This window comes from Protomyctophum bolini (assembly GCF_963924005.1).
Source record: "Protomyctophum bolini genome assembly, chromosome: 16".
Lineage (NCBI taxonomy): Eukaryota > Metazoa > Chordata > Actinopteri > Myctophiformes > Myctophidae > Protomyctophum > Protomyctophum bolini.
Window position 1 is genome coordinate 11,766,511 of NC_137877.1, and position 27,836 is coordinate 11,794,346.

The following is a 27,836-nucleotide window of genomic DNA, read 5'->3' on the forward strand; positions in this document are numbered from 1 at the left end:
CCAAAGGTCAGGGGTTAAACAAAGGGGAGGGCAGAGTCCTGATTGAGCTGCCCCAAGCACCACCTGACCTTTCATTCAATGATCTTTCTCATTATTATTAAACACACTCAACACATTTTTGCAGTGTGTGTGTGTGTGTGTGTGTGTGTGTGTGTGTGTGTGTGTGTGTGTGTGTGTTACAGTATGTGTGATATGTACACGGTAAACTCCTCAGAGTGCACATTTTTTGTCATTACATTTACATTTGTCTGAATTACAAACTGACTTACATTTACAGTGAGGATTTTACTATGCAGAGTTTACTGAGGTAACATCCAGGTAACATTCGTTCTCTTCCACAGGACGCGTCTATCGCCCACCGCTTCCACCTGATGAGAGAAAAACACCCAGAGAAGTTCAACAGCAGGTGAGAACAATGATTGCTCTCAGATCACATGTTGTAGCAGTGAAAGAACAAGACTAATAGGTCTAATATAGTGGCCTGGCTTTCATGTGGGTTATTCGCCCCTCACGTTTTTATGCTTCTGGGAACTCAGTTTAGGATCTCGGATGACATCTTGATGATGTCATATTGACACTGTGATGTCATATTGATTTTCAAATTTAGAGTTATTTGACTTCCAGTATATAGTTTTAAAAAGCTAAATATTTGGTCGATCCAGTGGTTTGCGGTCTTGCACACACCCACGCACGCACGCACACAGCCTCCAAGGAGCCATGCTGTAAAACTGTTATGCAGCTGATGAGGGGGAAAAAATATAATACGAGAGTAAGGTTTAAAAAGTAACACGTATAATTTAAAAGTAGAGTGAGAGAGATAAGAATTGTGTCAAATGGGAGACTAGAACTGGGGGACATTGAAATTGAAACAGTTGACAGCAATCAATACCAGGACAAAAAGCTACCCGAGTTTTGGAATCAATATATTGGCATTGGCTGGTTTGTCCTAGAAATGATGTCAGAAGAGATGTCAGAGTCCATGGTTAGTTACATTGGCTGTATTTGAGGTTTCCATAGATAGACAACATAGATGCAAGCACTTGGTAAAGTTACTCGTGTTTTCTCTGGCCTTGAGACAGCCACAGATGTGAATGCTGTAATTGGCCATTTTAGCATGCACTGGCTAGCTGTCTGACTTTGACACTGTTCCCAATCCCAGTTTAATGAGAGATTTGTATTGTGTCCGTTGGTTGCCATTTAGAAAACATTAATTGCAGGCAGCAAGCCGTGCTTGTTAACAACTTAAGCCTTATATACTTTGTATGATCAATTGCGAAAATAGCAAGCTCAGTAAGCTTGTGACTGTGTAGCTGTTATTTTTTAAGTGGGGAAAAATGTGGAAAAAGGAATGCCAGGGTTTGAGTGGTTAAAGGCAGCTAACAGTATTTTGTCTACATTCTAGGGCAGGCTACATGAAATTAAATGAGAGGTAGATGGTAGAAGAAATGGGACTTTTTAAATGTATTTTTCCTGGTGACTGTCTGACATAACGACTAAATAGCCCTCTCCATCATTCCAGCACAATCGAAGGTATCTTCAAATGGCAATGAACGAGTGGATAACCTTTAATTACAGTAAATGTTACATCATGGCTGCTGTCTCTGAAAAGCACAAAAGCAGGGAGGAAGTTAGAGCTAGAGAAATATTCGTCACAAGCCAGAAGATTAGAAAATAGACATCTTACTGGGTGACGGCATGATGGCACGATGACCCAACTTTATAGAAATGACAGTTTAGCTATGGCTAAGATTAAGGGTCTTGCGTTCACTTGTGCATGCCCTCAGTATGAGATCCCAACTTCCCAATAATACTCTCTGAAGTGGATAATATGTAATTACAAATAAACAAATTACAAATGTGTCATCTTATCAATCGTGATGTTCTTTCACCAGAAAAAAGTGCATTCCATAGACTGTAAAATAAAGTAATAAAGTGTGTCTTAAAGTGCCTGCAAGCAGTAGTGCTTAAGATGAATACAAATCAATTTCAATTCAAAAGGACTTTATTGGCATGAGAAAACATACGTTTACATGTCCAAAGCAAAAGTAGAACAAACTCTTCCTTTCTCTCTGGCATGTGCTGTTCATATACAGTATAATACACAATTACAACTATCCAATAACAATAATTGTATTGCGATTGTTTGTGATTATGAAAAGGCATGGACAATTACAATGGAGGTCTTCATCCGCAGAAGAACTGGGATGTATTTTGTTATCACTGCCCACGCTGTCCCGCTGAGTCCCCTGCTGTTGTTGGCCAGCCAACTGATGTGTTGTTTGGGACCTTAAGAAGTGAATGGTGTCAACAGACAATGTTGTGCCCCTCCCATCCCAGTGGGTTTTTATGGTGCACCGTTACGAGTCCTTTCATCTCTCCTTGCTTTCAATTCCAGGAGCCTTTTCTCCAGCCACACTTCTCCTCTCTGAAGATGCTTTCAAATGCACACAGCGGTACACCCTCGATAGCCCTGAGCTGTATGCCTGGTGGTTATATGGTGCATGGTCGGATAAGTCTGGCCCGCCTCTACCTGTCCTCTTTGATGGCAGACCCCAAGGTCATTTTTGAGGGGCGCTAGCCTCTCCAATGTTTGGCAGCCAAGTCTATGGACTTTCTAATGTCTGTTTAGAGCAATTTGAACAAACATAGAGTACAATGTTTGTTAAAAGAACTGAGGCGCCCCTCACTTCACACAAATGTGATGTTTTTCTGTGTGTGTGTGTGTGTGTGTGTGACTGTGTGTGCTCGCGCGCGCTCGCGCGCGTGCATGTGCGCGTGTGCGTGTGTGCCGTGCGATCGCTCACTCAGTGGAGCATGTTTGTGTGCTTGTGGATGTGTTTTGTTGTTCTCGGACATTTAAAAGCTAACCTACATAGTCAGCTACAATGTTGCCACTTGCCAGCGAGACTGCATGCTCCCTAGTGTGCTCTTTGTGTGTGCTCTTTGTGTGTGTGTGTGTGTGTGTGTGTGTGTGTGTGTGTGTGTGTGTGTGTGTGTGTGTGTGTGTGTGTGTGTGTGTGTGTGTGTGTGTGTGTGTGTGTGTGTGTGTGTGTGTGTGTGTGTGCGCGCGTGTGCGTGTGTTGCAAGTGGGATATATACCATAGGCCGAAGCTGAAGCCACCGAGAGAAAGAAAAGGTTTATACTGTGCAACATCAGCTAACAAGACAAGTTTAGTCTTTGGGTGAAGATATCACATGGAACGAATTATGCAATAGTTTCCAAATACAAAAGGCAGAGACAGTTACAAGAAATCCCACTATAAGATGTGCTAGTAAGATTAGCAGTTAGAAAAGTACAATCGCTAAGACAAATTAACACATTCGCCGCCGTGGCGTAGATCTACGTCTTTTGAATTAATCTGGCCTACCGCCATTGGCGTAGATCTACAGTATGTACTGGCGAGGCACCTAGGCTGGTAATCCAGCCTGACAGTGTGTCGTGGGTTCGAGTTCCGATCCCGACGACCTTTGCTGCGTGTCTTCCTACCCACCTCTCTCCCCCTTTCTTGTCAAACTACTGTAATCTATCAATAAAGGCAAAAAGGCCAAACAAATATCTAAAAAGAATAAATAAATCATTGATCACTGTGTGCATCCACTCGCACTGTTTCTCATCCTTTCAAATGCCTTCATCTCAGATTCCTTGTCCCAAAGTGCATCTCGGGAAACAAGCTTTACTCAACGCTCCATAGCCAAAGTAGTAATTGTCGCGGTAAGACTGTGTGCGCTCTCCAAGCTAAAGTAAAATAGCCGATCCGTCCCAACACAGCAGCAGATTAAGACAAATTATTTGTCATCAATCATAATCTGCTGCTTCCTAATAAAATGTTGGCACTTTGGCTATTAGCGTGTGCGGCCACTTTCTTGTTTCTCTTTTCTAACATATCACTACAAACATGGAAAGGCACACAAAGGTAACAGCTATATTATACACCATATCAATATGGCATAGGCAGTATAAGAAACAGACTGATGTTGATGCCTTGGCGACAGTGGAGTGCTGTGTACTTTCTCTTCGTCATAGCACTGGGTAAAGAATAAAGAGCTTGTTTGCGCGGGCCTCTGCTCTGACTTACTTTGGAGCCCAGGCTCCATTGTGGCTTTTTACAACACGGGCGGTGTTTCATGTTGTTTACATGACAACCTGCGTGCACGCAGCTGCTGTTCACCGTGGCTAATTAGACAGAGACAGACTATAGAAAGGAGCATGGAAAAAAAATGTCTGAAAGAGAGAGAGAACGAGAGACACAGAGAGAGAGGGATGGCTTGTTTACCATTTTAAATTAAATTATTAATACCTGAAGTTTCCATCCTTCGTCCCAGATCTGTTTTCCAGCATCACATGCAGGAGGAAGAGGAGAGAGTGGTGAAGGATAAAAGAAATACACCTTCATTCTCTGGGGAGCTTCTCTCTTTGATCCATTAGACCAAGACATGAAGTGAAAATATGTTGAGAGAGAGATAGAGAGAGAGAGGGAAAGGGCAATCGACGTGAGTGGAGAACAGGACACATTCAGTATATAATAAACTTGCAGTCTCACCAAAATGTAATGGTGCATCGACCTATAAACCCCTTTTTGGACAAATGGAGAATCTATCAGCTTCTCTGAAGTATGTACATTAATTCTGCCTGTACATTCACACGCATTCTTCTACATGCTGTACATGGTGAATGTTTTCATTTGGCACCAGTATTGTTGTTATTTGCCGTGCAATAACTGCTACCTTTTTATTGAGCTCCATTGCTGTGTGAGTATGTGCATTTTAGCTCTGATCCAACCACTGCAAAAAAAATTAAACTAGAACAACATAGTAGCTTCTAGCCAGAATGTTTGTCAAAGTACGAAGCTTTACTTTGGCTATGAACAGCATCCACCCCACTGAATCTCACGCTGAGTAATGTTTTTCTACAGTATTTACAATAGTACAATGGCAGACACTATTCTTCGTTTTGTTATTGCAATGTTCTTTCACCGCTTCCTTGCGTTCTTTCAACGCTTTCCGCCAGAAGTAGACAGTGGATGGAGATTTTGTGACTGATTCATTGTAGCGCTGAGTGATGTTTGGACAGCGTGTGTGTCCGATCTTTTTCTCCATGCCAATTTGGGAGTTGAATAGAATTAGCGCTAGAGATAGAGCGCCCTTTCTCTACGGCTGAGAAGATGTCATCAGATGATGAATCACCTTTGACCCGGCGGGGACTTGAGCGTGTGAGAGGCTGCATGCTACACTTGGCGACGCTCTTTACTGTCTTCTCCCTGTCATTCACAGATTCCCACGTTCTCTCTCTCTCTCTGTCTGAATATCACCCTTTCCCCCTCTGTATTTGTCTTTCTCCCTACCTCCCTCCCACCCTATCTTTTTCACTCTCTGACTTTTTCAGTGACACAGTACACACGCACACACACACACACACACACGCGAGCGTGCACCATCCCCCACTCATGTGCACACAGACACTCACAAAACACACTGACCCTCTCTCCCCATTGCTCTATTGAGACAGAGGGTGTGGTGTGGAAGGGGACATGTGTGATTCCTGACACCTCAGTCTATGGAAGTCCATCAGTGCGTGACAGCAACAGTAGCCAGACCACAAGGAGCCCAAAGCTCAGGTGCTAATGACCTCTCAGACTGACCACAATGCTCTGAGCTTTTGTCTCTCTGTCTGTGTGTGTGTGTGTGTGTGTGTGTGTGTGTGTGTGTGTGTGCGTGTGTGCGTGTGCGCCTGCGTGCCTGCTTGCGTTAGTGTGTGTGTTTAGCCCCGGTGGGGGGATGGGGAGAGGAAGTTTTGGATTAGGAAGTGTCGAATGGCTCTTGTGTGTGGATGAGAAAAAGACCTTTGGATGCCTTTGTTGGTTTGATTACAATAACAATAGTGGGTCTTGGTTAAGGCCAGCGGACAATCCATTTCCCAGCTCCACAATGAAAATATAGAGGACGGCTTTAGCTGGCATGAGGCCCGGCATATTGTAGAGTGCATAATGCAAGAGTCCCAAAGTCTTATTCAAAAAACTCTCTTGCCTATACACTTCGTCCATTTAGACCTGAGAACTGATTCTACAAATGTCTTCTAAATCATGAGTTTTCAGAAAAAACATTTTTTCCTTATCAGTGGATCTCAAACTATTTAATGTCAAGGACCCCAGAATTATATGTAATATTGGCCGCGAGCCTCATTCTGTTCCAGGGACCCCCCAGAACCAAAGATTTGAGTTAAAAACGTTTGCTTTAAAATAATATATATTCAAAGATTTGCGCCACAAAGTGCACAAAGACCCACACACCGTCTGCACTTACAATACGATAGCTAAAGTATAACATAATGCTTAAAAGTGACTCCACACCAAGCAAACGTCAGACTAGTCAAAGACTGCTTAAAACTGTCAGATTGCAACAGACTAGCAGTTTTTTAATCGGCACAAAACCAGTCGCCCGACGAAACATTATTTTCCCCCATGCAAATTGCAAAAAGCAGCGTAACATATCTTAATATTCATATAGTTGCCCGTTGCTTTAGTTTGGGCTTATTTCTGAAGTGCAGTTGCTTATTTGGGCTTGCTTTCATGATTCTTGTGGATGTAATAGGGCTCAAGTGGTGAAACTGGTTGCTTCTTTTGGGCTTGTTTTCATAGATCTGGTCGCTTGTTTCACTCACAGAATCTGGCAAGCTAGCTTGTCACCAAACTGGAGCCTCTTATCATCATACATGATCTCATTCTGGCCAATCAGAATTTGCGTCCTCACTTTTCCGTCCTCACTTTTCTGTTCCCCCTTTTCCCTCAATTCGCACTTTGCTCAGCCAATCAAATCATTGCTATGGAGTGATCACTGCCAATCAAATCATCGCTATGGGGTACACACACACAAAGCTAGGCATAGGAGGGGCTAGCGCTCTTATATATATATATAAAAATATTTTAGTCCATTGAAATAATTAAGTGAATTGAAGGCTTATGGATACTTTTAAATTAAATTTGTAGACTGTCTGCAGGGAAATAAATAAATAATAGTGGGCTGTGCCCCAATTCAAGTTATTCTGGGTTGGTTTAAAGATGGGGACTCGGGGGAGTTAAGAATTCAGAATCTGCCTGCATTGTCATTCAGATTATCTGTGCATTCACATAACATACATACTGTAGCAGCAGGGAATGCCCACCACCCTCGTGTGAGAACAGACACGTGGTGAACTAGAAACAAACAAGTTGGTTCGATTCACCCCTGGCAAACACGGCATAGCATAGGGAATTCTAATCGATTCGAAAAGGGATTTGACAAGGATCGCAACATAAACATGGCTGATGGTATTTCCTGGACTGTTAGCCTTGAATCAAATAATTTTAATAGGGTTTGAAATTGTATTTTGAATCTTTGAAACAAAGTAAGTCATCAGAGGCAGATCAGAGGTCACAGAAAAGAGAAAATCTAAATAAAGGCTCTATTGTCTCTATCTAAGTTTTGTCTGGAAATAGGTGTCTATCTAAGTTTTGTCTGGAAATAAGTCCTATTTGGGGTACAACTACAAACTTGACAGAACTCATTTCTGCAAGAAGTTCACCTCGAGTGTGTCAAAGACTCAAATATGGGAAGCTTTATCTCTGCTCATTTAACCAGGAAGGAACCAGCAGCTTTCTCAGCACACAGTGTTATAAGTGCTACAAAAGACAACTTCAGTTTTACTTTTATTCCAAGCAACGTATTGTCGTCAACGTGAATCACTGATGGATGACAGGGAAAGACACCCAGCTATAGGCACTGTGACCTGAATGTGTTTTTCGATCCGTTGTCAATAGGCATTATCCTCCACGATCCATCCAGTGCGTGGCATCATTGCTTTCTTGTTTTTGCATTGACTCATCCAATGTAATCAATCTATTCTGGTGGTTGTGCGATCAGTTTGTATCTCCATGCTACATCCCTCCTGCCTCCACCAAGAGCCTTGCAAGTACAAACTATTACTAAGCCCTTACGTAACAGCTCTATAGTTCCCGTTAATATTAGTGTCTTATTACACACATGAGACATTTAGAGAGAGGGGCATTGTGAGTCTGTTCTTCTCTGCTGCATTTCCTCTGCTGTCCTGAGGGGGAAATAAACAGTCACGTGTCTTGCTGTCTGCAAGACAGACACACATCATCATGACAAGACAGACACATGCGAGAATACATGCATGCGGATGACACTGCACACATGTCTCTCTCACACACACACACACACACACACACACACACACACACACACACACTGTGTCAGGGGTTATATAACTGTGGGGCACAGGAGCCTCAAGCAGGGATTACCTTAACAAGGATATACTTATTCTGTGTAGCCAAGCTGACAGCACTTCTCATATGAGTAGACATGAAATTGCCCCTTGATCTTACTATTTTGCGTGTCTTACTTACCGCCATGTCATATGTCTTGATTTAAGACATAGTGCTATTATGGGTGCAGTAATTCGCGCTCTGCGACATGGCTAACTTGTAGATCTGCTATTTTCATTTCATTTGTTTTCAAATTCAGGGCATTTCTTTAATTACAGAAAAAAGCCATTGAATTTGGTTTTCAATTCATGAAAAAGTTTTTTGTCAATGTTTTTTTTTAATAATAATCAAAAACAAAATCCCATTGTGCTGATAAAACAAATCCCAGTGTTTGGGAACCAGTGTTTCTAGAGCATTACCGATTGCTGGGGAGGGGGAAGAGAAAGAGAGATGGAAGGGGGAGCGAGTGAGTGAGCGAGCGAGCAAGGACGAGGGGTGGGGGTAGAGGGGTTGCGGGTCGAAAGGTCACCACACTCACGGAGGATTATGGGAGATGCTTATCTCTAGGCAGGGGCAGTGTGGTCGGGAGGGGCATGGACGGGGCGAGGGAGTATAGGCGGGTGTACCGGCCCAGAGGTCTTACACCCTCAGGGCCTTACTGGAGCGGCCAAATCGTGTTTTCATAACACTTTGTGTCTGTTTTGTGGCTTTTTAACCCCACCCCCTTCCACCCTCATCCCCTCTCTCTCTCTCTACCTTCCCCTCGGCTCACCATATTGCCAGTCTTCGACTTCCTCTCTAGATGAAACGTGATTCCGTCAACATTGCGTGTTTTTTTGTGGTTCCTTTTTTAACCAGGGCACCTTTTGAAAGAGATGTTTATCTTACAATCAGTTCCTTACACAACTGTACCAATAAAAGGGTGGAGAATCGAATTAACGGATACTTTGTTTTGGCAGAAGGATCAGTTGTGGTCATAGGAATGTTTTCTTTATTTCGCTTCTTCTCCTTCCCGAGGACACTGGGAGCCCAGTGTGAACCAGTGTATGAACCCATTCCCCTCTGCTCACCAGCCAGAGCCCTGGGGCAGCGTGCAAGCACAGCCTTGCACGCTGAACCGGGGAGTCTCTTGCCTGAGGTATATACTTGGTTGCGTACTGCGCCGAAAATAACAGATATGCTCGCTCACAACACGTCACGCGACGTATACGAATGTGATGGTATATGGCATGAATCACCCTTCTCCGAGAGAACACTTGGGCTCTGTGAGGAGAGAAGTTACAGTATAAGACTCTTCTCTACAGTATCTCTGCAGTGTGTCTTTCTCACTGTTGTTGCTGCTGTGACACCTGAAGTTTCCTCCAGGAATACAATACAAAACAAGTCATTTTTAAACACTCAGACACTGAGCTCCTTCCTATTCTGTGTGTGTGTGTGTGTGTGTGTGTGTGTGTGTGTGTGTGTGTGTGTGTGTGTGTGTGTGTGTGTGTGTGTGTGTGTGTGTGTGTGTGTGTGTGTGTGTGTGTGCGTGCGTGCGTGCGTCTGTGTGTTGTTTCTGTTCACAGGAGCGAGGAGTATGGTAACATGAGTTAATTGCATTCTTTTTTGCAGGGTTTCTCAAGTGGAAGCAAGTTAATGAGGTTAGGCAGCTTGTCTCATTGAGAATGAAAACTGTGCCTAATTGTGATTTCAGATATGCTCATAATCCCTTCATTTGACAAAGCTGAGGTTTCTGGGGAGGTATTGAGGTGGAAAGAGAGGAGAGAAAGAGAGGGAATTAGAAGGAAAAGAGAGATATGGGAGGCTTAATACAGTACGTAACAATATAAAATTATATAATTTAAAAAAAATATATAGAGAGCAATGAATGACATTCAAGTGGTTGAAATAAAGATTCAACTTTAAACTGTACAGGGTTTATTTTTTGTCTTGCCCTGTGCTGAATAATGTGGGCATTGAGAGCCGATTAGAAGAACAGAAAAAAGTATTTAAAGCTCCTCCAATCAATACTATTACTTACATATTTTGGGGTGAATTCTACAGAAATCTGCTAACGTCTGCTCGGTCTCAGTATCATGGCACAACACTGGCCTTGTACACCCACATGGCATCCAGCCTGTTGTATCAATACCCATGTTGTCATCATTATCAGCAGCAAGGCCTTTTCATGTACGTACCATGCCCCATAAATGTACCGTCAGTACCCTAAGCACACTGTCATTGTTTGTTTATATGAACAGGATAAAGAAAGAGTTGGTTAAATAGAGAAACAGAGCACACAGGTGGATGCTGGGGTGGTGGTGGCAGCACAAAAAGAGCACAAAGCAGCTGCAGGACGGCAGCGCAGCAGAAAAAAAGAACGAGCTGTGTGCAGGGAGGTTCAATCACCAACATCAAAGTAGATTGAACCATTTATTGCAACAAATACAGTTAAACTTGGTGTGTTAATGGCCCCACTCTCTAAGATGTTTGCTAAGCAGCATGCTAAGCAAAACCAGGGGACGCTATGCAAAATCCCCACAAGAGCATGCCCATGGCAAGACTGGTGGTAGTACAATTTAAATGCTCTCTTTTTTATTTTGATTATGATGAGTGGGTATCGTCCTAATCCTGCCCTGCATGGATTATTTGGTGTTTTCCGCTTGATCTGGAGAATGGATTTGCAGAATTATGGTTAATGTTAGTTGGTGTCCATGGTCTCAGTTTGGTGTTTATCAAACATTTCAAGATATTGGTTTGCTAATACACACACACACACACACACACACACACGCACAAGCTTTCTATTTCCTCCAGTGCTTTTTTCCGACAAATCACTTTAAACCAACATTGTTTTTGTTTTTGTTAATGTTCATAGAACTAATATCCCTTATGTAAGGATCACCATGTCACCATGTACCGGTAAAGTGACAATTTGCATTCACACTCGTGTGCCAGGATAACAATGCAGGCATTCTTACAAGGTAGGGTGACGTGACATTGATGGTACGAAATATGCCAGATTCAAAATCAGTGCACATTTACACAGAACACCTAAATTAAATATACCAGTAAGTAGATTTGCTGGCATTTCAAATGACTGAGAACAGGATTATATTGGTCAGCAGGAGAAGTGGTAGTGTGTGTAAATATAGCCGGAATAATGCCAGATTTTTTTACTTGATGCGGATCCCAATATTGGAGAGTCTCATCACTCTTTGCCAATGTTTTGACAGATAACACCGATACCGATGTCGTAAAAAAAAAAAAAACGGCCGAAAATATCTATACTGAGCAATGGGGTCACCATCACAAAGGGTGAAACAAGTTAAGTGGAGATTATAAGGTCCAGTCATCGCTGAACAATGGAGGACCTCTGACTATATGAATGGTTAGACGCCCTCCCTCTCTCCTTTGTCAGATGCTGTGCTCAGATTCCTTCCCGGTGTATCAGGTAACCTCCAGGGGCCTGAGCCTTCACATCAGTCAGCCAGTGAGCCAGTGATTCACCCCACTCCCGTCTGTCTAAAACCCCTGGCTGCACACTCCGTTAATCTTTCATCAGGGCAGTGTGTGCGTGTGTGCGAGCGTGTGTGTGCGTGTGCGTGCGTGCGTGCGTGCATGCGTGTGTGCGTTCATTCGTTTGTGCGTGTGTGTTAATGCATTTGAGGTTTTAACGGTAACATCAGGCAGAGATTTCACCTGGACTCTAAGCTGTGTTATTCAACCATTGGTCATTCACAAAAGTGAAACCAATGAAGAAAGATGACAACGACCTCAGTTCTCTTTAGACAAAAGAACTATGACTATGACGTGAAAATTTACCTATGCCTCTTGACCATTATGTCTGTAGGTTTCTATTCTTTCTTACAACACAATAACATTCACCATGAATTATTTTTTTATCCTCTCCTCCAGTGTCTTTCCAGCCCTGTCATACCAGCTGTGGCATACAGGGACTACAGCGATACATACTTGTTTGTCTACCCATTGCGGTTCATTATCCAGTGAGCACTGCGGTTACCCCAACATTGCCTCCAGAGAAAGGGCCTTGGGGTGTTTTAACGTCCTTTGTCAAATGGCCATCAGCTCTCCAATGCTGACAGTTTTGGGACGCGAGATTAATTTGGGTGTCGGACAGCTTCAGTATGTCCTCAATCACACAGTAAAGAGAGTATACCGTGGGAGTACAACATGGTTGACATATGCAGCCTAAAAGCGCGCAGCAGTGAGACCTGTGAATATTACTAGCCAGTTCAAGGACTCATGTCACTCTTTTTCCTTCTCTTTCCCCCCTTTTCCTGTACAGAATGAAGAACAAGCTGTGGTACTTTGAGTTTGGCACCACTGAGACCATATCTGCTACGTGCAAGAAGCTCAACGAATGCATAGAGGTGGAGGTGAGGCTGCTTGGTATACTTTGAAATCCTGCCAGTAATTGATCAAAAGGGAGTAGGAATGAGACCTACCGTATGCTTATCTGGTCCTACCCCTATTTTTCAGATTTCAAAATCAACTTAAATCAGCTCTCTATCAAGATTTTACCAGTACCGAACCATACTATACCATGTACCCTCAAAAACAACCCCAGATATAGGCCTGGGCACGGGTGCCAAACTCCTAAATACCCTGACTGGAGGACTCGTCTGAGGGCGAGTCCTCCACTACGCTTAAACTAACTACAACTGTTGCACCACCAAACCAACATCATTTCATCATCCAAAAAATAATTGGCTAGGTGTAATATAAATACTGCCTGTCAACAAGCTGATTTCTCTCTCTTTCTATAGTGACATACTGTAACAGGCTCTAAAATACAGCAAACGTTTATAGTTTCGTTCAGGCTTTAAGGGGAATTTTAATTAAGTACTTACACTACAGTAAAATCCTCAGTGTTCATTTAACATAATTAACTACTTAAATTCTATATACTTTGTTGACCAGGGTCTCACAGGGGTCTATACTTTGTACCCTCCTTTTTTGCCTTGACACCAAATATCTTCACCAAAAATAGCTGATGTACAAACTAATAGCGTTGCGAATGTTTGCCTATTTTCGCTGAATCATAATAGGCGACTATTATGATTATGACATGCCCAAAATAAGGATGCTAGGGTTCATGTGGTAAAACTAACGCTAAGGGTTTTACGCTGTACATTTCCCAAGTGGGGCTATTCTCAGCTCTATATGCAGACACACCCCGCAATGCCTCTTTCTGCCAATGTTATCACCTTTGTGCTCAACACACAGTGAGCCTCAAAGGTAGCACTGGATTCCATTTCCAAATCACTTGCTCAACTTAGATGAATGGCATGGTTGAGAAATTGAACATATCAAAATAATAAATTGAACAAAATAATAAACAATTAAATAAATACCACGTGCATGCACAAACGCATCACATACTCACAGACTAGCATAAAAACTCTAGCCTTGATATGGAAGTGCTTTGTTTTAACAGAAATGTGTGATAACGATTGGTTCAACTTTAGAGGTGACTCCACTGTATACAGAAAGATGTTATCAGTTTCAGGCGCTGGAGCTCTGAACTGCCAAGTTTGCACATTCTCTTGTTCTCGGCTAGACACTCATTCACAAGCACAACTAATAGTGGCTTGTTTTAATAATTACAGTTCAGCTAGAGAGCATGACCTGTTAGTACCACCCACCTCAGATCTCTGTGAACTGGTAATGATTACCATGATGGTGACTAAATGGTAATCATTACCAGTTTACAAAGATCTGGGGTGTTATTTTAAACTACCCTGCCAGCCTATTGGTGTTATTATTATGGCCCAGAGCTGTATAACACGACTTATCACGCAAGTAACAGACCTCTGTCAGATTATAATTATAATTATAAAAGTCATAATTATTCTATGCCCCGTGGAAATTAAGTGATTTATTGTGTGTGTGTGTGTGTGTGTGTGTGTGTGTGTGTGTGTGTGTGTGTGTGTGTGTGTGTGTGTGTGTGTGTGTGTGTGTGTGTGTGTGTGTGTGTGTGTGTGTGTGTGTGTGTGTGTGTGTGTGCGTGCGTGCGTGCAGTGTTATTCTGTGTGCCTCTGTGTGTAGGCAAGCATGAGTGTATATCATTATTCTGTGTGTCCAGCAGCACCCACAGTATTTTTCATATATACAGTACATAATGTACACATGACATAATTTGTGGTTGCCACCATCAAGGGTGTGCAATGAGTCATGGCAAGGTGTTGTTTATGTTCTCTTTCATTTGGTTTAAATGACTGTTGAATCCAGATGAGCTTGACAAACATTGGACAAATTGGGTAAACGGTGCCAAATGGAATTCTATTCTGATCTCAGTGTGGAGCTCTTGTACAGACCTTTGATCTGTTCTTACATTGTTTACTATTCTACAGCCAGCTTCCTCTGTTATACAGTTATTGGAATTGTATACTCAGCTTCTGTCCATGTAACATATCGTGGCAAATCAATTGCCCTTGCCATTATCCATGATACACCAGCTGGGCCAAGTGAGTACAGTCTCTGTGCTCTGTCCAACTCTGACATTCCAGCTATCCATTAGCTGAAGCCTCAGCATTACCTCTGTTGGGTTATATAAAATCCATACATGTAAAATTAACGTTCCTTTCATTCCTTAAATCAAATTTTAGGATTTCAATATGATGTGAAACGCTAGCCTCCCGAATTTTCAGCCCCCTGTTATTATATTAGGGTGAATAAAGATATGACAATTATGTCCCACATGGGAGCATATTATGTCCCACAGGGCTGTACTGTACACTGTATATGCGATAGGTGTCTTTCTCGCTGACTGTCTCTCTCTGTCCCCAGTGCGATGGGATCATCTTGGACCTCAGTAATACATCGTTGGAGGGCATCGCTGTCCTAAACATTCCCAGCATGCACGGTGGCTCCAACCTGTGGGGCGAAACCAAGAAGAGGCGCAACTACAACCGCATGAGCAAGAAGGTTCCGGACAGGATGCCGGCCAGCACGGTCACAGACGCTAAGGGGCTCAAATTCTGTGTGCAAGGTGAGTGAAGCGAAAAGTGCATGGACACACACACATACAGTACACACCACAGAATGACTTCAGGTGCCACACAGGGCCTAAATCCTGCCTCTGCTGTCGTACTAAATGGATTGAATGTTTTCCATCCATGGTCTGAATGGTGCCCTATGGGGTGTCAAAAGATCTATTGTGTGTCGCTGACACGTTCATGGCCAAAACACAGCAGGCCAAACATTAGGTCATTTATACAGCAATAAAGAGAGGTCTTGTCCCCCCCCACACTATTGGGCCAGCATTGGCATATGGAACAAATGAGTGTACACACTTCAACTTCTAGTGTGTACTTCCAAAGGAAACAGTTTGGGAACACAAGCCAGGGCATCTGTTTTCACATCTACCTCAGTATTTGCAGAACACTCTACGGTAAAGTGCTTATAGTGACCTCACAGTGCCACCAGGCAGCAGGAGTTGCGTTGGATGTCAGTATCTATCTGTGTCCTGCCGTGGACGTATGCAGTCTTTCTGCTCCCTGCGTGCGTGTAAGAAGACTGTCCTTTGTTCCTTGTTTATACCTTGGGGACAAGCTATGCTGGCAGATATTGCCTCAAGGACAGTGGCAGCAACTGAACAGATATTTTAGATTTCTAGAAAATTGACCTCAAACATCAGGGAAGGGAGGAGAGGAGACTTGTACTATTGGCAATGTCCTTTCGTCTTATTTTGTCAAACTACGCTATTATTTGTCACATAAATTAATTGTACAATCCACGTGTTTCTCAGCCACTGGCCAGTTCTGTGCTCTGAAAAGCGAATGTTTGTTTCTAGTTCATGTTGTTCCCGGCAACTGTGTCAGTTGAATTCGTTTTTATAATGTCCTGTCATTTTATGCAATAAAACATTTTGGAAAGATTCAGCTGTCTCTACCGAGGATATTTATATTTCACAGGCAATCAAAAGTTGAAGATTTCTTTTTTATCAAAAGTTGGGGCCATCCATTATGCAGAACTTGTACTTTGTACCCTCAACCATATAAACCTATCTAACATCGTGCCAATCATTCTATACTTTCCTTTATTTTTTTATATACTGTACATCCTTTATTTTATGTGTATTTCATTTCACCGCTTTACATCTCTTCTGACTGTGCTGAAACTTATTTCCATGGAGACTCCAGGGCTATGCTGTACCAGAAAGAGAGCGGCATGCGCAATGAGAGAAGCGGAAATAATAATAACGTTAACACTTTCCCTGCGATTCGCGAGTTGCCCGAGTTATGTTTTCATTGTTTAATCAACATTGTTAATCAGTTTTAAGTCATACGGGCAGAATGGGATATGAGACACGTTTTGATGACGTCATCGCAAAAAGGTCAGTCGCGCCGGCGTGCAAAGGGTAGTCAAAGACCCACGAAGCTGGGTTGAAAACGCACAGGTAAAGTAAGTGACGTATCACGGCCCCAAAGCAGAGGCGGAAAGTTACGGCACTTCCGCATACTCCACATATGTCACGGTCTATGACTTGGCCAACCGAACCGCACCTCTGTCTGTCTGTCTGTCTGTCTGTCTGTCTGTCTGTCTGTCTGTCTGTCTGTCTGTCTGTCTGTCTGTCTGTCTGTCTGTCTGTCTGTCTGTCTGTGCGTGCCTATGTGCGTGCGTGCGTGCGTGTAACTGAGATGGATGTCTGTACTGTAACTTCCCGTCACATCACCATGCGGTCACCTTCCCAGCCTCTCAGCTAAACAGTCCCCCCCCCCCCCCCCCTTCCCCCCAGTGGTCCAATGGCCATCTCCTGTCCTGTGCTGGCACAGCTGCCTGCCCTTACTGCTAAATCCAAAAGGTTCTGACTGGCTAAACAGGACAATTTTTCCATATGCCCATATATTTATAGCCAGAGAACACAGGGGATAGTTTGCTCACTCACACAGGCGTTGAAGGCATACACACACAGAGAAGATAGTCTATATAAGATACTAGAATTTCGTGCGCGCTTCGCGCGCACTCATCCCAGAACTACTTCGCCACGCACTATGGGAAGAAATAAATGGCGGGAGTTGACTCCACATGTAGTAACGGATGGGTTATTGGAAATGTACCATTGTTTTGTCCTGAATATTTCCACAGCCTAATTACTAAAGGATTGTGACTGTGGGACAGACATACAGTCTGACATACAATAGGCTACACGTGTGCACAGTGAATAAACAATGACCTATATGCCCAGAGTTCTTAAATTAACATAGTTGGATTTTAACAGAAAGACAATGCCATAAATCAGTCAAAGTAAGTGACAGACTCAACAGTAGCACACAGCATGCAAGGCAGCGATGCATGCATGCAAACATGTTTGTCCAGCTGAGATTTAGTGTCTCCATCTCTCTGTGGAAGAGGTTGCACATGACCTGTACGGCCACACTGACACAGACACAAAACAACACCACGCTGTTTGTCCAGTTGACCCAAATCAACACCAATACCTAGCCTGTTTGTCCAAAACACAGTATCTGCTGGCCACGTTTCTACTTCGCCACAACCTAATGTTAGTAACAAATGTAGGGGAGAGCCGCCAAGGTTGTAACGCTTCACGGTTGTAACATGGACGTTATATCTTGATTGGTCAACGCCACCATGACGCCATCGCGTCAGTATGTGTACAGCAACGTACTCTACGTGGCCAGGAAGTTTGAAGTGTTTACCTTCAAAATGCGTATAATTTTACACCTGGAGTATATGTGTGCTACAATTTTTGTCTTTGGTGTTGGTGAATAAAAATCCACATGGATGTGTTCATGCTTATGTTCTTCATTAGTTTGCATCGTGTTTAGACGGAATTCACGTTCATTCTGGTCTGTAAGCAACTGCAAAGAAAACTTGCAAAAGCGGGTCATTTGTAACATGTGTTACAAATGGTCCGCTTCCATTCAATGCGATATGTAATATTTACATATTTGACATATTGGCCAATATTATATGTTCTGAAATTGTATTGTATTGTGTAGTGTATTCTAAAAGTAGTTTAGGGTTGTATAACATTGTACAACTCAATCAATCAAACGTTTGTTTAATCAATGTATTGCCCCATTGAAAAAAAAGAAAAGGCCAAACTGGTACACCCGATACTATTTAATATTTCCCTTATGTTTGATATTTTCTTATCACATCCATGGTATGAAAACAATGCTAAGGAGTTGCTTCAATGAAATATAATTGCTTTAAGCTGAAAACGGGTTATTAGTTATTATGTGTAGTGTAGTGTAGTCAACATGTTAAGGCTCATACACACTGCCCGGTATTTGCTGCGATTATGCTTTCGGGGAGCATTGTTGGCGCTGGCCGACAAAAAACCCTGATCTGACGTTAAGTGGTGCCCAAATGGTAGATCACGATCTACAAAGGCTTTGCAGGTAGACCACATGACATGGCAGTAAAAATATATATAATTTTAATTTAAAAAACGATTTTTGCATCTTCCGCTTTAGATGACCTGAGATTACTTGAGTGATTGACATAAAAAAGGGCCTGTCAGCTCAAACACACAATGCAATACTTGTTGCTTACAATCATCAGTAGCAAAGTCAAATACCAACAAAAATAAAAGCCTACGATTTGCATTTCCCCCCCTCTATTTCCCATTCCATGTGCATTTGTCTTATATGTAGGCTATATGAAAGGCCCCTCAATTACATTTTGTCACTATTTTCAGCAATGGGATGATAGTTTTATTTGGTGGGTATGTTGAGCTGGTCGTTTTGAAAGTAGCTCTCAAGTCCATAAAACAAACTAACATAGGCTACTTCTCTATAAGCAGAATCATGAATAGGCCTATTTAATTTATACAAAAGGAGAAGAGAGAGAGAGAGAGAGAGAGAGCAATGTGTTTGTGGCTCAAACTGTGTCTAATATTGTTTTAGAGCAGTGGTTCTCAAACATTGTCATGGCAAGAGCAAAGGAGGCCCAATATTTTTTCAATCTACAAAAATAATCCCAAAATGGCTGATAAATGAAATTACATTACTTACTAATCGCTTATTTGGCAACACTGGCCAGCTTTTTGTTGCAGCTCCGTGGCTGGGAGTTGGGAACTTTCTGTTACAGTTAAATCAATATAAAAGTACCACACAACTGAAAAGTTGCGCGACTGTGTCCGCAAGTTAGAGACGTGTGTGGCTATAATGACGCACAGCTGTTATGTAATCGCGCGTCTCTAAATTGTAAGCGTGTGTGTGTGTGTGTGTGTGTGTGTGTGTGTGTGTGTGTGTATATATACATTCCGTCGGTAATTCCCTGTAGGCTTCACGTGAATAATGTTGTGTGCGCGCGTGCGGAGAAATAGTTATTTAATGAATCGCATGTTGGTGTGTGTGTGTGTGTGTGTGGGGGGGGGGGGGGGGGGGGGGGGGGGGGGGGGGGGGGGGGGGGGGGGCAGTTGGCTGTGTGGCGAAAATAGGCAAAGTGATCGGTGTAAGGGTGATATTTCGGCACAATCCGATTAATGAGAAAGAACAATGTTGATGTAACTAAGGGAATCGTCGAGTCATTTATTTTGTAAACAAAGAGATTTAGATGGAATAAGCGAAATAGCGATCGTATAATTTCTCCCCCTCCTTCTTTCTCTCATCAATGTCCTGCGCGAGATCAGATTCTGTGCTGCGCGAGATGACATTGTCAAGCTAGGGTGGGGGCGGGCCTGGTACACACACACACACACACATGCACGCACGCACACACACACGGTCGCCTGCAGACCCAGCTCCCAGCGAGTGCTGCTGCTGCAAGCAGTGAGTGTAGAGTAGGCGTGGCGCAGCATTAGAAGGGCGCAGCAAATACGACATTGAGGGGTAGAAACCATCCCGGGCGCGTGGTTCATGTAACATGTGTGTCACTGTGAAAGACTGGCCCCATTAAGTGAACGTAGTTGGCGTAGTAGACGCCAACATGACGATTTTGGTAGACGCCAACATGACGATTGTGACGTAGGCTGTTGACGTTGAGCAATAACAGCGTGTTTCATATAAAAGTAATATTTGCCGAGTAAATAAGACACTTGAACGGCTAAAAAATAGCCTATGTCAGTTCGGGGAGCGTGCCGAATTTATTTTGCATATAGAGATGTGTGGTGAAAGTGTGGTTCGGTCGGAGATAGAGCACAAAGAATGAGTATGGGTACCACTTCTCACTTGTATATATAGATACAGTACCAGGGTGGTATATACTGTAAAACCCACCTGTGCATTAAATCCAACCTCTGGTTGGAGGACATGATTGGGCGTGCATTGTCGCAGGTGGTTCCGACAAACTAAACAAACCGACGGAGAGACCCAAACAGTATGTGAGGTTAGGGTTAGTGTCAGAAATATAAAAGCAATTAAAGAAATTTAAAAAGCAGGTGGCTAGCACACATCCAGTTCCTTGCTGGTGCTGGAAAAGAGATAGATACATACAGAGAAGGAGAAGTCCGCACACAGTCTTTGCTCCAACAGTGTTTTTGTTAAAACACTGACATTATTCACTTAAATACATTTATCACATTGTTTTTTTTTGTGGCCTTTTGCCTTTATTGATAGATTACAGTAGCTTGACAGTAAATGGGGAGAGAGATGGAAGTAAGACATGCAGCGAAGGTCGTACTAGCTACTGTATACCATATTACCATACAGTAGCTATTTTTAATCTGCAGTGCCATTGGCACATTCCACTCTCCCTCCTGGCCTGCCTATCTGCTGTCTTTCAGACCTCGCAAGGATGACATTTGGCAATATTGCCAAATGCCAAAACACTTTGCTTCTGGCAAACTCATTATTATCGTTGCTTTTAAGCTGTCAGGCCATACCTTTAATTATGCTAGTCTGGTTGCACACAAAGCACACTGCTTGTTTTTTTTGGGGGGGGGGGACTGCATTATGGTAATGTGGGCGTGTAGGTATGTATGTATGTATTGTGCATGTTCATGTGTGTGCATGCACACGCACACTTTGCATGTATGCATGCATACATATGCATACCAGTTTGCCTCATGTCCATGTTTACATGTCATTCATCTGAACAGCGATTAACTGAATTTCCCATGTGGTATTAACAAAGGCCTCTCGTACTTTCCCTTCCAGTTCTTGTAGTTACTGCACTGTTGATTCTGTTGAAATCTTTGCTTTTCTAACTGTATGTCTTTAGTACAATGCTAAAAGTTTCTGGATTTATGAGAGTGTAAGCGCATGCCAAGGCAATTGTGCCTGCAAGTATGTGTGCGAGGGAATCTTTGTACTGCAGAGTTGTCCCACAGGATTTAACCTTCATTAAATTTGTTCTTTGCCATTTAATCCTATAAGGAAACAAATCTCAGAGTAGGACATCTCTAGTTTCTCTGACAGACGTGCGTGTGTGCATGTGTGGGGGCTTTGTGTGTGGCTATGAATATACATTGTGTCATGTATTTATCCCACTGTAGTTAAATATGCATGTGCGTACATGCTTGTCTCCTAGTGTCTTAACATGCCTGCATGCACGGCTTACTACTAATTGTTAATGACAGTTGTTTGCTCTGCCCGCAACAAGATCATGCCTTTGAAGCTCTTTGCTGCAGATAATGCAATCAGCTAGGTTACGGTAAGTGAGCGAACGGACCCTTGGCTGGTTCTGACCTCACAGATGAATCCTTAAGCCTCTGATTGACTTTGTTTCTTGCTCTGAGTTGGTCTACTCAGTGAGTAGACTGAGTAGAGAGGACAACTCAGAGCAAGCAGTAGACTCTACTGCATGGACAGAAAATACAGCTTAAGACAGATTTTTGCAGAAGGCTGGTAGCAAACATTTCACTGAGATATCTGCTCTCGCTGGATCTAAATTTAGGTGCTGCATCTCATATCCAGCTCTCATAAACAACATTCCTTAGCAACCGGATGGAATAGGAAATCCTACTTTACTTTTAAAAAGTTTTTTGTGTGCATGTGTGTGTTGTGTGTGTGTGTTCAGTTTTCAAGCACAATGGAGGAAATAATGTAAAATTGTGTGGTAGAACTGAATTGAAGCCTGAGATTCAGTCCTTGTCAGTCAGTTGTATATGGCAGTCAGGTGGGTGGAGGAGAAATTCACTTTGACCAGGAGGCGTTGTCAGGAAAAGGATATATATGTACGCAGCCCCGGAGGCAAACTCCATCCATTGCCCTGCTCCACCTCGAACCTTAATCTCTGCTCCATCTTTCCCCTCCCCAATTCATTTCCTTTACAGTGCCTGGATCAAATTCCTCAACTTCCTTTGCAGGAGATGGTGAGCGCAGACTGCAGAGCACAAACACACACTGTAGATGTGCCACAGTCTGTCTGACACCGATATCTTTCGGTGCAAGGGCAGAGGCACCCATTGACTCACAAGTGCAAATAGGGTGGAGAAGCAGTGACTTTTGTTCATGGGGTTGAATTGCTGTGAGGTTATAGAGGTGCACTATTTCAGGTGACCATGTTCCCCAGTTTCTCTCTCACCTTTGTGACTCATTGTCTCCACCAGGCCGACACTTTTTCTAGTTCATTTCTCATTCCTCTTCTCTAGCATCTCTACTCACCATCCTACAGCCTCTCTCTCTCTTTCTCTCTCTCTCACGCACACGTGCACGTACGCTCACACGCACGCACAAACGCACGCGTGCACACACACACACACACACACACACACACACACACACACCCCTTGCATGTCCTCCCCCACAACACTCTAGCTCTGTCAGTGTCTCCTTGATGGAGGAGAGGGCTATTTCAGGCCCTCTGCAGCCAGGGAGCGTTTATTGTTTTCCTTTCACACGACAGAAAAGCAGAGTCTATAATTACTTAGATTTCCCCCAACCCTGCCTGTGTGTGAAGCATGCTGGTAGTACAGTAGCTGTATCAAACAGCCTCAGAGTCGATGGACATTTGGGGAGTGAGAGGACCTCCTACGTATCTCCAAGTCTCTCCAAGTCAATGAATGCTCAGCGTCCTTCTGACAGCAGCAGAAAAGATCACTAAAGACTGAGTCTGTCAAAGCTGATGAGATTGGCTCTTGTCTGTATAGCCTATAATTCCCAATTTCCCATGGCTGTCATTTTCCCCCCGGCAGAAAGTTCCAATGAATTTTTTAGTGGTGGTGCAACCACTCCAAGGAACAGCTTTGTCTGTGTTCACCTATGTGTGTCTGTGACGTTAATGAGCACGAGAATGAGTACCAGTAGGGGCGCTGTTGTGCCAGAAACAGAGAGAGAGAGAGAGAGAGAGTGCTGCACTGTTGCCTGCTAATGAGAGAGAGGGGGGGGGGGGGGGGGGAGTTGCACCACTCAGTTCACATGGGTGTGATTTCTTTTATTTTGTTGACAAGACTGGCTGAAAAATAAAAACTGCAGCTTCATAACATCCAGCCTTTACTGGCCGTTTGACAGTGAAGGGCTGAAGGGTTGCACATGGTGTATTTTTATACCGTGTCGTCGTGACATAGCGTACTCTGTCAAAAGGCCAAGTGAGCGCTGCTCGCCCCCATACTATACCTTCACCTCCGTGTGTTGCTGGAGAGGTGAGGTCCAGTTTCTCTTCCATCTTCCATGATGGCCTGGGAGCGATGGGGGGGGGGGGTGGAGGAAGGAAATACATGAGCTGTAATATCCTGAGTGTATAAATGTGACCAAATGGGTCCATTTGGTTTTATTTGTACACTTAACTGCTCCTGAAATTATGATATGATAATTTTTTTGTCAGGTCTCACAGGCTATATAGCCTGTGAGAGAAATGGGTTGTGTTGTGGTGAGCAGCTGAGAGATGTATTGGAAAGGTTATAAATGTGGACCCTCGTGTATTATAACACTAATCCTAAAACAGGTTATTAGAAGGCTAAGTTCACTTATTTCAGACCTATACTTTATTAATATGATTTGCCTCTTATACATCTGCAGGTCTCCAGAGAATATTAGCTCCAGGGTGTCAGCAGAAACGGCGAGCTGTCATTTCTAGCCTCTTGATGCTAACAAGCAGTCCAAACAGGGAATGTCAGAGTAGCTCCATAAAAGCCAGTCTGTGGAAGTGTCATTGTGCCCAACCGCTGTGTCTTTACCATGACAGCCGAGAAAAGCAGTAGCATTTTCACTCAGTGGATGTTTTTCTTCCAAACTTTCCAGGCTCCATGTGTTAACCACTTACACACTCTATTCTCAGTGAAACTGACCTGAGTTGGACTTTTTTCCAACAACATCACGCGTTGTAGATCAGCTGTTTTTGGCTAATGTTCCCCCTAGAATATGGATGCTGGGGTTCAAGTGGTTAATGTTTAGGCTACAGTCTGACTTGACCATACACTAATTAGTAGTAGTAGTAGCAGTTGTAGTAATAATTTATTTCGGTCATTAGCCATGTAACAAATACAATTAGGACACTTCATACAACAAACAAAAATAAAACGGAACAAAACAGCTAGACCAAAAAGGTGTAGGTTGAAACCTCAGCTTAATGTCGACTCTTCTTACTTTTTTTGCGGCTTCCGCCTTTATTTTATATTTTTTATAGAGGGACAGACAGTAGGCTGACAGGACCACCAGTGGTCATGCCAAAGCGACAGCACTCGCCCAGCCATGTCATGATCCCTTTAATAGTCTAACTCCTGCTTCTCAACTGTGCCGTATTAAGAAGCTCTGTTGTTTCAGCGCGACCTCGACCTATTTATTCTTTTTATAGCTCTCTTCTGCAATATAAATATTGGGTTTGTGTTGGTTTTTACATGTGTTACCTTTTCCCCGTATCTCCACACAATAAGTGTATTCTGATTTAGATTGTTTGCTTTATATAATACATATCATAAATCATAAATAGTGAGATATAGTGAGTGAGAGTGCGTGACGATCTGATGACGGAACTGTACATTCGTGTGTACGTCTCTATAATGAACTCAACACTCTCAACAGAAAGATGCTCCTCCCGCTTCGAATGTTTTGTGCGTGTGCAAGTCAAGTGCGTGTGCGTGTGTGCTGTGCATGCACACACACACACTACCACTGTGCAGTGCACACGTACTACATTTGTGTGAAGCACAGCAGTGACACAAACCTAGCTGCCTTGCTGCTTGGCAGAGCACCACCATCCCGTCCCATGATGCACTGCGGCCCCCGGCTTATGTAAGAGGCTGTTCTATTCTGGGTAGCCACCTCACTGAGACGTAACAGCGCTGGCTGGCATGATGAGAGTCAAAAAGCACAAGAGCTCTGATGAGGCGGGAAACATTGGTGAGGTGAGAATCAGCATGGTGGAGTTACTCTGCCATCAGGCTCACACACTGGGACGTGTCCCACGCCATGCCCATTTTTGGTAATAGGAGGAAGTGGTAGGTGTATTCGAGATTCAAAATGAATGCTGCGCGATAAAGGCGTTTTTAGATGCTGTCGTGAAATCTCAGAATAAGACTGCATCATTGGGACGTTTCAACAGTGTCTTCTATCCTGAGCAATTTTACTGCATTTTACTCCACTTCTGTAGCACATATAACGCTCTACCGTTTCTAGCCACAGAAGAACGGCAGACTGTCTCCTTCCGTCCACCCAGACCTTCTCTTAATTCCCATCTGTCGTGTGCATTCATTATATCAACCTTCCCCCTCTTAATCCTTTACTGACCAAATGCCCGGTTTGTCATTAATGGATGCCGAATCCTACTGTGTTTTCTTAGAAAGCTCTGTGGGCGTTCGAGAGACGCAGTCAGTTCTTGGGACCCCAAACTGCTGTTCACACTGACCTGGCGGACACTATAACTATAACTATATATGAAAATAGCCTAAAAATGGTTGACAAATAATTTTAATGCACAAGAGTTTCAAACATCGGAAAGGAGCAACGACTTGTAGCAAATCCGAATGGCAGTCATTGCAGTGAATAACTTTGTCTCCACACGTATCCTTTTCTTACTATCCTGACTTGCGAATTGCGAAGTATGAGAATTCACCATGCTTCACAGCACAACAACACAACACACCCACACACACCAGCACCTTCCAGTCCAGTGTTGCATCATGACCTTGGACAAAGTCTCCCTAGTAGTGTAAAGTAAGAACACATGACCGTTTCCTCTTTGGAGTTTGAAACAAAGCCAGCAGGCTAAGCTAGGTCAGGCAACATCGGGCAATTATTAACATGTTTACATTGCAACAGACAGACAGGCCTGCAGCCTATACAGTTCCAGTCAAAACAGGCACAGAGCTGCAAGTTCTTGCTTGTCAGGACTAGACAGTGCTATGGCAACCAGACCCTCAGGGAAAAGTCTGACCAGTTCCCTCGGCTCTTCCTCACATGATGACTTTGTTTACTCCTGCACTGATGCAAACCCTAGTAAGTTTGAACTGACTCTCCACGGCTCTTCATTATTTCCATTATCTGCATTGTATCATTTTGAATGTGTTAGCTGGCTAGCTGCAGTAGAGAACAGAATGTGACACACACACACACTAAGATAACTAAACACATACAGTACAATAGGACTGCTTCTGACTGTCCAGCAAGACACAGGCTGCCATACAGTTGTATGTATGGCCCGATAGGCAGCCAGAGAGAGCTGCCGCTTTCTGTGTGCATGCAATTGGGCTGGGTTATGTTTAGGTGTTCAACTGGCACCAGCGTGCATGCCCACTGAACGGCCTGCCTTTGCTAATCAGGTCTCAAAGCCCCACTCTGACCTGCTTAATTAGCCCTGGAATATGGGTTACAGAGACAGAGATTTAACCCAATCATTCCTGGTCTAATTGTGTCCCTGTGCTAGTATCGCGGCTCACAGGATTCTGTGGTCAAATCCCCCGTAAGTGAGAAGCGTAGTCTCAGGTTGGTCGGCCCATCCAGCTTTGGGTTCCATAATAACTGCTCTGACAGGATGTCATCTGGGAGTTATGTACAACACAGAGGGAGCCAACCAAATCAGTGCAGTATCATGAGAAACCTCAGTAACTATTAACCTTTCAGGAAATGGATCCAACGTATTTTTTTTGTTTTTTGTTCATACTTTTCATTGATTCAATATTCATGAAACGCACAGACACACTCAACCACTTTCACTTTCTCTTAAATTTGTTTCAAAACTGGATCTACAAGCTCACACAACATCTCGCATTGTGAGATGTTGTGTATCAGAGAAGATAGCAGTAAGGAGGATGAGACTAGCTGGCCACTGCCACCGACACCAAGAACTCCCGGCCCAAAAAGCTTGTACTGTGGGAACCAACACACGGGCATCGATCAAGAGGACGTCCAACACCTACCTATGTGGACCTACTAAATAAAGATGCTGGTGCAGAAAGCACAAATGAGCTGGCCGGGATGTATGGAGAACCGAGATGACTGGAGACGCCGATGGAGGGCTCGTGAGATTAAATAGGGAAATTGGGGTCCAAAAGTGGTGTCTCAAACTGAAAATATTGGAAGCAGAAGATAGGGGGGGGGGCAGCTAAAACACACCACAGTCCATCCCAATCACTGTAGCCCCTGTGAGTGATCCTCCATTTAAACTACTGTTGGCCCTGTGCTGCGTTGGTTGGCTGGTTGTCACATGGATAATGCATTACTCTGTGTAAAGGGGAGCTGACAGGCCTCTTCATTTGTAGCACTGCTCAGTAGATCTGGTGCT

General features: G+C 43.5%; 1 protein-coding gene across 1 annotated transcript in view; it reads left to right on the top strand.

Moving 5' to 3' along the window:
- Nucleotides 1-27,836, top strand: part of dgkg (diacylglycerol kinase, gamma) — a 112,538-nt gene that overhangs the window by 76,840 nt on the left and 7,862 nt on the right. Inside the window, exons 20-22 of the mRNA XM_080785040.1 lie at nucleotides 342-406; nucleotides 12,550-12,640; nucleotides 15,054-15,255. Coding sequence (XP_080641166.1) covers nucleotides 342-406; nucleotides 12,550-12,640; nucleotides 15,054-15,255 — 358 coding nt within the window. The remainder of the gene's footprint in view (nucleotides 1-341; nucleotides 407-12,549; nucleotides 12,641-15,053; nucleotides 15,256-27,836) is intronic.